The sequence below is a fragment of the Phalaenopsis equestris genome, unplaced genomic scaffold (genome assembly GCF_001263595.1).
Source record: "Phalaenopsis equestris unplaced genomic scaffold, ASM126359v1 Scaffold001333, whole genome shotgun sequence".
Lineage (NCBI taxonomy): Eukaryota > Viridiplantae > Streptophyta > Magnoliopsida > Asparagales > Orchidaceae > Phalaenopsis > Phalaenopsis equestris.
In genome coordinates, this window is record NW_018165772.1 from 201653 (window position 1) to 216099 (window position 14447).

The 14447-nt window shown below is 37.7% G+C and overlaps 1 protein-coding gene across 1 annotated transcript in view; it reads right to left on the minus strand.

Annotated features, from left to right (window-relative positions):
• The window catches only part of LOC110034033 (protein phosphatase 1 regulatory subunit pprA), a 19540-nt gene extending 5663 nt beyond the window's left edge, over positions 1-13877 (minus strand). Inside the window, exons 1-5 of the mRNA XM_020738264.1 lie at positions 13423-13877; positions 11964-12194; positions 11512-11658; positions 11291-11433; positions 11100-11214 (exon numbers count right to left, since the gene is read on the minus strand). Of these exons, the coding sequence (XP_020593923.1) occupies positions 11100-11214; positions 11291-11433; positions 11512-11658; positions 11964-12194; positions 13423-13845 (1059 nt within the window). The 5' untranslated portion in view covers positions 13846-13877. The remainder of the gene's footprint in view (positions 1-11099; positions 11215-11290; positions 11434-11511; positions 11659-11963; positions 12195-13422) is intronic.
• Between the last annotated feature and the right edge of the window lie 570 nt (positions 13878-14447).

Sequence of the window (14447 nt, forward strand, 5' to 3'; positions counted from 1 at the left end):
ATAATACCTCCAGCTATAATTCAATTCCAAAAGAGGCAGAATCGAACCCAACCAAATGGTAGAACAGAAAAAAAAAAGTTCTGACATTTATTTATTCCAAAAGAACCAAAATCGAGACCCAACGGATGGGTCAAGACAGTTTCCAGCATGAATCCATTCCAAAAAGATCAAAATCGAACCCAACAAAATGGGAAAACAGAGAATAATTTCCAGCATTTATTCATTCTAAAGGAACTAAAACTGAATCCCAGCAGATGGGTCAAGACAGTTTCCAGCATGAATCCATTCCAAAAAGATCAAAATCGAACCCAACAAATGGGTCAAAACAGGGCTATCAAAATCAAATCTCTTGAAGCCTTATATTTCAAAGTATTGCATCCAGTACATGTTCTAAATAGTAACAAGTAACAGGGAACGAATAAGCATAAACAAATTCCTAATGTCAACATATTATCCAATACTGAAACTAATTCTAACATCCACTTGGATAAATATATATAAAAGAAAAGCTCCAACCTTGCATTTTTCTTCCTAGCATGCATTCCATAAGATAACAAGTAAAACTTTCCAAAAAGAAATCTTATTCATCATGTATCTTGAGCAGAAAAAGAAAAGAAGACAGTCATATTATGCTCCATTTTAATGTTTCCAGGGACTATGTATGCTTAAATTTCAAAACAAGCCCAAATGTTGTTTCTACATGCTTTAGAAGAGAAAGGAAATTCTTTTAGATGTCATCTGAAATGGTGTAGATTAGAGAAAAGAAGAGAAACACCTCTTAACGCGGACTCAAAAACAAAATTGTAAGACAAATTCAAGAAAACACCTCCTACAGGAACCTTCCTCCTAAAAGCTTCGAGAAACATCAACCAACGAACACTTCAGCACACAAGAACCTAGCCAAGAAGAAATTTTGGCAAAGCCTTCCCCTAAGAGCCTTAAACAACAACTAGCAAAACAATCTCAGCCTTCCTTTCCCACAGCTCGAGAGCCGCCTACCAGCCTCACTGGTGGTCGAATCAAATAACAGGAGTGAATCGTCACCATAAATGAGGAGAAAGTAAAGCCTCGAGAAGAAGAAGGGTCGACCAGCCGAGCTCCCACGATTGGAGCGTCGAGAGGTAGAGCGACCACGCGAGGAAGGAGATGAGTCGAGAGAGAGGGAGATCGTCACGTGGATCGCTCGCGAGATCTAGGGTTCGCACGAGAGGGGGGCGAGTCAAGCGGCTGTCGAGCTGTGGGATCAAATGGGGGCTAAATATGCGGGTAAATGGATAAATAGGGTTTAGAATTATAAATATTATTATAACTAATAATATAAATATAAAATATTTAATATTACAGAAATAAAATTTGATTCGTACATTTTATTTGTGTCACAGCATAACAAAATGGATGTCCTTTTTATGTAATTCTGACGTTTCAGACGCATTGGTGTGGTCCGTTTCGTCGTTCGATGTCGTTTTAATAAATTCATCGATTTACGTGCAATTTGCTCGTGTCAAAAATTATAGCAATATGGGTGTCTTTTTTTTGCTAAAATTGATATCCCGGATGCGTTGACGCAGTCCATTTTGTCGTCCGAAGAAGTTTGTATTTCCACCCATCATTTAAGTTCAATTTTAGTTTGATCTTGTGCGACTTAATTAATTTTGTGTATTGTGTGTTTGTGTGATAATAAAATCCTGAAAAGTTTTTCCTAGGGCTTGAGATCCTATTAGTAACTTCTCTCTGAGTCTCCACATAATAGTCATTAACCACTCGACCATACGACGATGGGACGATGGTTTTGGGTTTTAGATCATCAATGTGGGACATCACAAGAGAAATAGGAGGTGGCTGGAATTCTAAGAGGATGGATTCTAATACTAACTTTCTAAGATAATCAATAGAAACCTCTAGAGCTAGATTCTAGGATCCTAAGGAAAAGAGTAATGACCTCAAAATGAGGTCAACAGTTACACACAAGGTCATCAAGAAGAGGACGACTGTATATCTCATGGTCAAGTATGTATGAAAAGTCATCGACGAATAACAAGGTGTACTTGATGAAGAAGTTATTCAACTTGAAGATGGTGGAAGGTGTTTATGTTGCTCAACACCTGAATGATTTCAATACTATCATAAATCAATTGTCGTCTGTTGAAATTGATTTTGATAATGAGATACGTTTTCTGATATTATTGGCATCGTTGTCAAATAGTTAAGAAGCCGTGAGGATGACAGTTAAAATTTTGCAGGTAAATCTGAACTGAAATTTGAAGATATTCGTGATTTGATTTTGGCTTAGGAGATGCGCAGGAAAGATTCTGACAAGATCTCAAGTTCGAGTTCAGCATTAAATGTTGATTCCAGAGGAAAATCACATGACATAAACTCGAATAGAGGGGGATCAAAATCAAACTCTCAAACTCCGATCAGCAGATAACCTGTTGGAATTGTGGCAATGCCGACCACATAAGGAGGAACTGCAAGAATCCAAAAAATATGAAGAATGATAGCGCAAATGTGATATATGAAGAAGTACATGATGCACTTTTGTTGGCAGTTCATAGCTCTGTTGATTATGGAAGTGAAGAGTAGAGTGAGTCTGGGTCGCCCATTCCTATTGTTCCACAGAGAGATGGTGGAGAACCACAGAACTATAAAGAAATCTTACAAGATGAAAGTTCGAGCAAATGGGAGCTGGCAGAACTTCCACCAGAGAAGAGGGCATTACACAACAAATGGGAGTACCAGGTGAAGACCAAGCATGATGACAGTAAGAGGTACAATGCTAGACTTGTTAAAAAAGACTTTCAGCGGAGGCAGGATATTGCCCATACAGTAGAAGTTGCAAGCAGAGACAAGAGTATTCCAGGAAATAACTTGAAAAGATATGTTGACCTTGTTGATATGTTGACTGAGGGTGTTACTCTTGAGAAACTGAAGTTGTGCACAGCTTCAGTCGGTCTTCTGGAGTGAAGACAGAGTCATTAAGTTGCAGAGGTGAAAAATAACACGTTTGAGGAAAAGGGCTACGTCGTCAGTGGATGATATCAGTTTGAGAAAGAAGAAGTTGGAGTCTGTGTACCGATCTCCAAGTGGGAGATTTGTTGTGTGTAGTCTGGTTCAAATAAAAAAAGAAGAGGTAATACATACTCCCGCCTCTCTCTGTCCCACATTTGCCTCTTCTAATTTCGCGAAACAGAAGCCTCTCCCTTCTCTCGCAAAAAACATAAACGCTCGACTCCTTCAGTTCGCAGAAACAGAAAAGCCTTCGTCTCCTTCAATTTGTGGAAACAGGAAAGCCTTCGTCTCCTTCAATTTGCGGAAACGGGAAAGTAGATTCCCTACTTAGATTCTTCTTGAGGCTTACGGAAAGCAGAAGGCAAAAAAATATGCTTTCCAATATGCTCTTTCTTAGTTGTTTTTGCGTGCTTGACAGAAGTCCAATATGCTCTTTCTTAGTTGTTTTTGCGTGCTTAACAGAAGGAAGAAGGTGTTCTTGTTGGCTTGCGACAGAAGAGAAATAGGTTTTTTCTCTTGTACGTATTTCTTCTTCTTCGATTTTCTTGCTCTTGGGTGAATCTCAGTGTCAAGAGAGAGTGAGAAAGTGAGACTTTCTCCTGTAATTGTCGTTGTGATCAAACAGTGTAAATTACTCAATTAGTAAAATCCTCTGCAACTCTGTCGATGTAGGCAATTTGTCGAACCACGTAAATGTGTTCTTTTCTAGTGTAAATTTTTTTCTCCTTTTATTTTTCACTTCGTCGTCAATCGTTCTATTTCAATATGCCACAACAAAAAGTTGGGCTCGTATAAAGACGTAATCATTTTTTACCTTCAGATTATAAACAGATTTTGTATGTGTAATTTCAATGATGTGCCCAAGAAAATCGCTCTGTCAGTACTTACACCGAGGAATTCCACCTTCTTAGTACCCGTAACAATCTATGTGAATCTAACCAACAAATTATGACTTGTTATATTAGAGAATTGAAAGAGGTTATATAAGACAAATTGGAGATGAATGTTGTGTGGTCGTTGTCGCAAGAAATAAATTACTCCTACAAGGCCGAACTTCAATTTAGCCAAACTCCACATTCTTTTAGCCATCGAAAACCAATTGTTGAATCTTCTATAGATGGTGGTATAGGACCTCCTCAGAACAACTGGTATATCTTTGTTCCTACGCCCAATTAGGTCGCTGCAACTAGTGGGGGAGATGCTAAAGTAAGTGCCAAAATGGTGACTCATAAAGATAGTTTAAATCAGGGATCGAGGCCCATGAAGTGTTTCAGATGTTTTCAATACGAAAATCGATCTAATGAATGTCTAAACCGAAGGCAAATTCAATTTACAGAAGAGGAAGGTGATAGTGATGGTGAATTTCCCGCGCATAATCCATTCAAATAAGGTGAAGTGGAAGAAATTCCTGTCGATGAAGGGGAGATCTTAAACTGCATTCTACATAAGGTACTACTTGCACCAAGGCAACCTATTAAATCCCAACGCAATGCTTTTTTTCCGGATTAGATGCACTATTGAAGGTAAAATGTGTGAAATAATTGTCTACATTGGGTGTACCGAGAGTGTAATATCTAAAACTGCCGTAAAGGCACTCCAACTAAAAACCACCAAACATCCAAAGCCATGCAAAATTAGTTGGATTAAGAAAAGAGTTGAGGCTATGGTGATCGAAATATCCAAAGTGACACTTTATATTGGGAAGAATTTTATTGGTGAAGTTGATTGCGACTTCATTCAAATGGATGTATGTCATCTGTTTTTGGGTCGACCTAGGCAATTTGAAATGGGCATTTAGTATGATGGGCGACTTGAAGACACTCTTGAGTAGAATAACAAGAAAATTCAGTCGTTACCTTCTACTCTTGTTCCAGCTTCTTGCACACGTAACAAATCTGCATATGTAGTTATCTCGAGTTCCCAGTGGTCGACCGATAGCTCCAAACGTGGCTTCTGCAATTTTCTTGGTCGAACAAACTTTGGTTCCAAATAAGGTACATCAATCCGTTCAAGCCCTCCAACAATTTTCGGACATCACACATGATGTCTTCTCAGATCAACTACCTCTTTTGCAAGCCATTCAACACCATATCGATCTAATTCTGAGATCCAATTTACTAAACCTCGCGCATTACCGCATGAGTCCCTAGGAGCACCATAAACTTCAAGAGATGGTAGAAGAATTATCATAGAAAATTTTATCCACCATCGCTTGAGAACTTGCGCGATATCGACATTGATCGTGCCCAAAAAAGACGATTCTTTGAAGAAGTGTATAGATAGTTGCGTCATCAATAAGATCGCGGTAAAATTTCATTTTTGAATGCTTGGTATGAAAGATTTATTAGATAAACTTGCACGCGCTGCCATGTTCTCCAAATTGGACTTGAGGAGTGGTACCATCAAATCCGTATTCGCTCGAGTGACGAATGGAAAACGACATTCAAAACCAGGGAAGGTCTATATGAATGGCAAGTGATACATTTTGGTTTGTGCGATGCTAAAAATACTTTCATGAGGCTAATGCATGAAATTTTGAAAACTTTTATTGGTCGGTGTTGTGTCTTCTACTTTGACCATATTCTTGTGTACAGAAAGTCGATAGATGAACACTTGGGACCTTTGAAGTCGTTGTTCACCACTATTCGAGATCATACACTAATTCTACTTTTGAATTTAGAGAAGTGTGAATTTGCCACATTAGAAGTCATTTCGTAGGCTTCATCATAGGGCAAGCGGGCGTAAAGGTGAATCCTAAGAAGGATGAGGCTATTCAATTGCGGCCCACAACCAAATCAATTATGGAAGTCCGTAGTTTCCATGAACTTGCCAACTTTTACAAGTGTTTCTTTAGTACTATTGTTGCAACGTTAACCGATTGTCTTAAACAAAAAATATTTATTGTGGTAAGAACAACAAGAGAGCATTCTTAATTTGAAAAAAACATTTAAGTTCAGCTCCTATGCTTGATATACCAGATTTTGAAAAGCCTTTCCAAGTAGAAGCTAATGCCTCGGCGGTAGGAATTGGCGTAGTTCTATCACAAGAAGGAAAGCCAATGGAGTTCTTTAGCGAAAAGTTGAGCTTGACACCCCAAAGATAGTCTACATTTGAACAAGAACTATATGGAGTTATTCGGGCATTAAAAACCTGGGAACACTACTCATATTTAGTGACCATCAACCCTTACAGTTCTTACAATCGCAAAAAAAATCTCAATAGAATACATGTATGATGGGTTTTATTCTTGTAGAAATTCAGTTTTTGTGTTGAAACACCATGTCGGTCACACCAATTGTGTAGCTGACGCTTTGAGTCGCCGAACAAGCTTGTTGGTCATGGTGCAAACTAGCATCACAAGTATGAAAAGTTTGCAAGATTTATACCATGACGAAGAAGATTTCTCTCTTGCTTGAATGAATTGTAAGGAACACTCTCCTCAAAGCAATTATTCTATTCAACCAGGTTGCCTTTTAAAGGGCAACCTATTGTGTATTCCTAACACTTCACTTAGACATTAAATTATTCAAGATTGTCACAGAGAATGATTGACATCTCATGCAGATAGGAATTGAACTCTCAAACTTGTGCAATCTAACCTTTTGGCCCAAATTGATAAAAGACGTGTGCAGATTCGTGGAAAAGTGCTCGGTGTGTCAATATTATAAAAGTACAAGTCAGAATATCAGACATTACATAGTCTAAAAATCATTTGGGAGGATCTCGATTTCATTTTGGACCTACCTCGCACTAAATACGGCTCCAACTCCGTCATGGTGATTGTTGATTTTTTTCTCCAAAATGGTTCATTTCGTGGCTTGTAAGAAAACATAAGATGCTTCTAACGCTGCTAGACTTTTTTTAAAGAAGTGGCGCGCATAGAAGATATCCCGCAAAACATTACATCGAATCGTGATGTCAAATTCATAAATTGTTTCTGGTGGGAATTGTGAAAGCGATTCAAGACGGAACTCTGATTGAGCTCAGCAGATCATCCTCAAATTGAAGGGCAAACGGAAGTCATCAATCAATCTTTAGAAAATATGATTTGTTTCCTGGTAGGAGCCCAACCGAAACAGTGGGAAAAATATTTGGAACAAGCATAATTTGCTTTTAATTCCTTGGTTAACCGTTCCACGGGTCACTCTCTCTTCAGTATTGTCTATACCAACGAGCCATTTACGGGATGTGGCCATCATTACAAAACCAAAAAGCAACAATATCAAAACTTAGGTAAACAATTTTGAATCCATGCTGCAAGAAGTTAAAGACAAACTCATAATTTCGTCACAACAATATAAGCATCAAGCCGATAAGACCAGAGGCACAAAACCTTAGAGGAGGGTGAATTATTTATGGTATGACTTCGCAAAGATCGACTTCCACAAGGAGTATTTTTAAAATTACATCCTCGAAAAATTTCCCTATTAGCAAACCAATCAAAGATCATGCTTGTGTTCTTAAACATCCCCTAGACCTCGGCATTTCTTCTACATTGACTGTGTCTGATCTCTATGCTTATCATCCACCTGACAAAAGGATATTTTCTGAACTCAAGCCGAGTTCTTCAGAATTGGAGGAGAACTGATGCATCTTCCTCAGATCTGGATGATATTCATATTCATATACATTTACCTATTATCTTTATTTTCCCTACTTTTGTTCTTTGCTTCGTTACTTTTTTTTTAATTCCTTAATTACATGTTATGGGAGGTGGTCCCCCAGTCGTTAGTTACAGCCTCGGTCGCTTCTCTGCTATAGGAGAGTGGAGACAGAGGTAGGAAGGCAGAATATCATTATCTTCATTGTGGAATCACAAAAATCATCTTACTTCCTGTTCTTCCTGTTCTTCCTGTTCTTCCTGTTCTTCTTGCTTGTTTCTTGATCTCGTTCAATCAGGTTCTGCATCAAATAGTCATCAATGATAACACCCAAATCGCCAACAAAAAGTTCAAAGAATTTCATAAAGGTGATAATGTCAACCTTAACATTTCTTTCATTAGCATCCACAGATTAAAAGCTAAGATGAGGCAACCAACAAGATAATTATGAATCTCCAAAAAGAAGCGTGTTACACTTGCCTGTGGAATCAAGGCCATCGTTCCAGACAAAGCCTACAACAAATTCATACACCCTCATCATCGAGCGGGCTCTAAATTGGGGCAATCAGAACAAACAGAATATACATACTGCACTCAACCTCTATAAAGAATGATATTACCAAATGCCAAAAATGCATCAATTCCCTGATGGCTCAGGCTTTCCATTCCTTTCAATCATGCACTTTTTCAGCTTAATGACTCGGTGCTTAGAATGGCTGGAGAAACTGAGATCTCTTATTACCTTTGTACAACCTATTGCACCTCCTAATTCATCAAGGTGATTGCCTCGTCGCAGTTTATAAGCTCAATTCGGTCATTCGGGTCTTTCTATGAGTAATCCCACGAATGTATAAAGATAACACCCATCTCCATCACCTTAACCTTTAGACTTCACCTAATTAAGAAAGAGCGTGTAACGCCATGCCTCTCAACCTAGAAACCTAAGACTAAAGGCGTCACCTCTTCGGCATCCATTTTGACCACCAATTATCATGAGTGCTCTCTCCTATCTCCTCTTTGGCCTCCTAAAAATTTGACCTGTAGAAACTTTGGTTGTGATTGTTGTCTGATCTCCTCTAATAGACACCACCACCTTGAATAAATTGGACTTCCGCCAGGCCATTTTTTTGTCAATGCATCAGCTAGAGTTTCTTGCAAGCCAGCATGATCTTCGATTGGCACCTCTACATGCTTTATTTTCTAGATTTTAGCCATGCCAGTTGCCAACAATGAATCAATATCAACCACCTTCCATTCAGAAGGGCAATTTGGTCCTCTGCAATAGTTAGAGGTTCCAAATAGCCCACATCTTGCAGCTCCATCCCTGATGCCAGAATGCTCTTTCTTTAAGCAAGGTAATCACTCCACCAATCCCCATCAAGATGCCTACATTGGAGGATGACTCTCCCGCCTCCAAAATCTTTTCTGTCGCCTATGGGGAATTGATTAAACAATAATCTCAGAGCTCTTCACCTTCAAAATCCACATCAGTATAAGTAAATTCTTGCCTCTTTACTTGAACTTCATTAAAGTACCTTCGCAGTTGAATCTCATAAGATTAAAGGCTTTGCTCATTTGTGATAGAGGGTAGGAGCAATAGAGGACAAAGAAATGAAAGTGCTCTTCATTTTTAGAATCTACTTAAGTAGTTAGAAATGAGGGGAATGTGTGAAGCCTCTCATTTTTTACATTCAAATCTAACCAATGTCATAATGACCAAAAATGAATATGTTACCATGTTAGCAAGATTCCTTGGTTCCTGCATTACAAGTTGGATACATCTTGGTGAGTGCAAAAAGCGCTCAACTTGATAGATAGCACATTCATATTGTCATCTTGGTGAGTGCAAAAAGCGCTCAACTTGATAGCACATTCATATTGACTTCCTAATATAGTGGCACATGTCAAGCCAGGCAAACAAACACAAACACCTTTTTCTAGCAATCCTAAATACCATAAATGTCATATACACACATAAAATCTTCATTGGGTTTTCAACTTCATACTAACTGACCAAATTCCTACCTAAAGCAACCTAATATATCATGGCTTGCATGTCCACTTATTGTATTCTTGCCAATCCTCATGACTAAATAGTAAATTGATTGTCTACAACCCATCATGTCCCCTCTCCCTTAATCATTCGGCTCATATCTACATAAGCCCGCACATCTAGGGGTGTCAAAAGTTGACCCGACATGAACCCGACTCAAAAAATATGAGTTTAGGCCCGAATAATTTTCGGGTCGGGTTCGGGTTAAATACCCTAGAATTGACTAGAAATCGATGCCTCAACCTAGAATTGACCTGAAGTTGAATTGATTTTAGCCCAAAAAGTTGTCATTTCTTATGTTAAATGGGTTATACGAATCGGGTTCATGTTGGCGGTTGAAGGCGGGTTGCATTCGGGCTGATATTTTTAAACCATATAATATTTGGGTCGGTTTTGAGTCAAACCTTAACCCGAACCGCTCACCCAAATTGACACCCTGCACAAATCACTTCATCCAAGGAGAACCTTGTTGGATGGCCTTCACTTAATAAATATCTTCTATAAGACACTCATTTGTTGAAAATAAAACATTTTGCTGAGAATGAACAATATTTCATTTATTTCATCTTCTTCCTCTCCTGTTCTCAAATCTATATGACAAGCCTAAAAAAGAATTTGGAATTGTATATTTGCTAAGAAGGAAAGCTTTCCCCCTTTACACAATAGATGTAGGTTATAAAGACAAACCATTTTAAATCTTGATGTCCTCTATGATGGTGTGAACATGTTTCTCTCTTTTAGACTGGCCTTCATTTCTTGCTCTCCCTTTACAAATAATAGTTAGTCAGCATCAAACTACATCTAAAACCAAGAGCATATACATCATGGATTTAAGTCCCAACAATTGATGCATTATTAGAGGTTCTTGATGCTAATTGGGTTGAGGAATTTCAAAATTTATAAGAGAAGTCTCATACAATATCTTTGGGAAGAAGGTAGTCATCTTTTTACAGATCTTCTTGTCATTGTAAAAAATAAATATATCCATTTGATTTTGATCCATCAATTCCATATCCTGCGAGAGTTTAAAGAAGAAATTCTTCCCCTTCAGTTTTGATCATTGAAACTTGGGTCGGTTGTAGCTTTGGCATTCAAACAATATGAGAATGTCATATGAGCCCTGCTATACGGTTTGATATACCATCCATGCAGTCATATCCAAACATCATTCTTATGAACAAAGACGATTACTTGATCATGCATTTTTTCATCACTATTTGGGTGGAAGAACTAGCATCCAAAATAGTTATAAGAGCTAATCCAATACTGAACTTTCAAAGGAGATATGATAAAATATAAAAATGCTCAAATTCATGATTAAAAAGACTGCTAATACCCCAACAAAACACAATGATCATAAAATTTCCCCAAATCATGTAGCACATTTCATCCGACCAAAATAGAAAAGTAAAATCTAGAAGTTTGGAGTATCATACACATGGGTTGTGTTCTAGATATATGGTCGTGAGCTTCTCCTTAGAACCAGCTACTGCAAAATCAATGCCTTCTAACGATGGTATTTGATTATCATTAAGCCACAAGTCTTCTAACCTGCAAAATATTAGCGTGAGCAAATCAGAATAGAAGAAATCCACATATTTTGAAGGGATAAAAAAAAAATTTTGACCTATTCAGCTTCTCAATGTCGTTAATCGCAGTTAGTTTGTTCGAAGCTAAATCAAGAACGCGAAGATTTTGAAGAGTAGATAAGCCTTCCATCTTAGCAATACCATTATGGCTTAAATATAATTCCTCTAGCGCAACACATTCCTACAAAGTAAAATCATCATGGTCAATTCATATTGAAGTACATGGTTAAAAGGAAGTACATAAATTTCAGATTAATACCTGAAATCCTAACATTGATGTCAGTCGATTGCTCTGCAAACTTAATTTTGTTATGCATTTCAACCCACACAAATTCACTGCTCTAATACGATTTCTTCCTAACCACAACTCTTTTAAATTTGTCAAGTTTTCTAAGTTCTCCATCACCTGAAATTAAGAAAATGGCAGAAAATATAAGATAAAAAAAGCTCTAAAAAACACATGCAACAATTATTAATTTCAGTAATATCATTAAACATCACCAGAAGACAAACCACCTCAATTAAACAAACTTATAAAGTGGTTTCTCGAACAACACAACCGATTCTAAAGCAAACTTCTGATAATTCAAGGGGCAATTTGGGATCACTCTTGATTTTTTAACAAAAACAGAAACAAAAACCTAAAAGAAAAAATAGAAGTGATCCCAAACAAGTCCCAAATTTTCTATCCCAAGAAGAGAAAAAGCTCACCCTAAATCTATTTGAGCCGAGTTCAAGAATTTGTAATGCATGTAGATGTTCAAGCTCCTCCATCTTTGCCACTTCGTTCTTGGAAACATAAAGCTCTTTGAGTGTATTTGAAACCTTTGATAAACCATTCAATGAAGATATCTCGTTAAAAGAAACATCAAACACAAGAAGATCCTTGAAAATGGTGGCATCAGGTATTTTAGACAGCTTATTGTCTCTCAAAACAAGTTCCTACAAAAATAGTAAATTAATAAAAATCGATGTAAAAGATGCAAAAAAATAAATTGCTAGCCTGCAAAAGAAATTAGAATATGTTAAATGCATGAAGTCTTCATACAAATAAAAACTTTTATTTTAGTTAATATCAGGTATGGAATCAATGTTTCATGTTTTTCAAACGATTCACTATCATCAGTAAAAAATAGGAAACATGTAAGAACTTCTACAATGTTTATAAAATTTATAAATTTGATTTCAAAATAGTTGGGGATATGTTGGGGAGCTCTTGCTAGAAATCCTATCAGTTGCTCCCATGACAACAATCAAAGATAAAAGAGGCATTTGCATACAATCATACCCCGCAATTCCTATCTGTTAACTATCTAACACCTAAACTTTAATTCTTACATTTATATCATCCAAATCTTTCATATCACATTAAAAATACCACTATTTTAAATTTTCAGAGGTGAAATACACCTCTTTCGTGCATAGGTAAGACGGCATACATGTAAAAATTAAATTTTAGGTATTAGATATGTAAATACATAAGAATTGAATGGTATGCATGTAAATCTTTCAAGTTAAAATTGCCTGAAAAACATTAGTGTCTACGCTCGAAACTGAATTGATGATGATCATGGGGGCAGTGTGCCATTAAACTGTTTTCCTAAAGAGCTTAAATTGCGAAGTCCTGCTAACGAGTAAACAACCAAGCTGATATGCAAATTGACCTTTCTAGCTGCAAGAACTATAACATGTCAATGAAAAAGAGCCAGAATAAACATTGTTCTGCAAGTGATAGACATGAACAAAAAAAGTTTTTAAAAAAGAACCAGATAAAAAAGCCATAAGTTTCCAATTTTTAGTGAAAATTTTGCATCTAGGACCAGCATTTTCATGGTTAAAATAATCATTCTTATCAGTAAACCTTTAAGATTTTCAAATTCACAATCCCTTTATTTGTAACACTTTCCTATTTATTCTCCTCCAAACCCTAGAACGCCAGTTACCACTGCACAACAAAAACATTGCGCAAAATGCAACAAATTTTCAAAAAATCAAACTGATGTTTAGATTAAAGTTCCATATGTAACCAAAACGATAAAAAAATTTCATGTTCAATAAATTATATAGGTCCGTCCATCGGAATATCCATGATAGAAAACCTTAAAAAAATAAATTTAAAAAAAAAACAGCTCAAGCTCCATTAACAATCAACAACCAAAGGAATTCATACTTGCAAACCAGAAATAGTACTCCAACCGGATAAAGGCCGGATGCCCTCATCATCAAAGAGATTCTGCCGCAAAGAAAGTTTCTTAAGCTGAGCGAGGAGCCCGATCCGATGGTCTAGCTTAGAAAGCCGATTGGCCGTGAGATCTAGCTCCTCGAGGTCCTCCGGAATTTCAACTTCGCCGAGATCGTGGAGCTGGAAGCTCGTGAGATCGAGGCAGCGACCTATGCTATTGTCTTCCTCCGCAACGTCATCGTCACAGTTTCCCATGTCGGTATCGGATTCTCGAAAGGCATTCTTCATTTGAGATTTGAGGAATCTAGGAGCAGAGATTTGGAAGAACGTGGCGGGGAAGAAGAGAGCAAGAATTCTTGAGAAGATAGAAATGCTCTTTCGAGAGACAGACAGCACCTGCCGATCTATCATACAAATGAACGGAATATATTTTTCTATAGATCATGTGTATTACAAAACATCCTATTTATATACCTAGTGATGGCATCCTTGTAAATTACGATGAAGGGTAAAAAAGTAAATGTGCTGAACAGAGCTCAGCATAAAACGTTTCGGACCTCATCCTCTGATCCCTAGCGGTAAAACCTCGGCAGCAGACAATCTCTCCCTTAAGAGGTGCCACGAGCATGAAGCTCTTGAAGATACAACTTCTGAGGCAGCTTATTAGGGTGCGGCTCATCCTCTGATCCCTAGCGGTAAAACCTCGGCAGCTGACAATCTCTCCCTTAAGAGGTGCCAAGAGCATGAAGCTCTTGAAGATGCAACTTCTGAGGCAGCTTATTAGGATGCGGTGGTATTTTTAAAATACTGTCGTATCGTTTGAAAAATGAATTTGCATTTGCCGAGCGTCTCCAAAACGCTTCGAAACTATGTTCGTAATTTCTTTAGTAGGTGGGGATGCGGGATCGACCCCGCGTCTCGCATTGGGGTAATAGTTACTCACGTGCCCTTCTGCTCGGCCTCGCCCTTCCCCTCTCGATCTTTCTTCTCGTCCCTCACCTTTCGCTGAGATC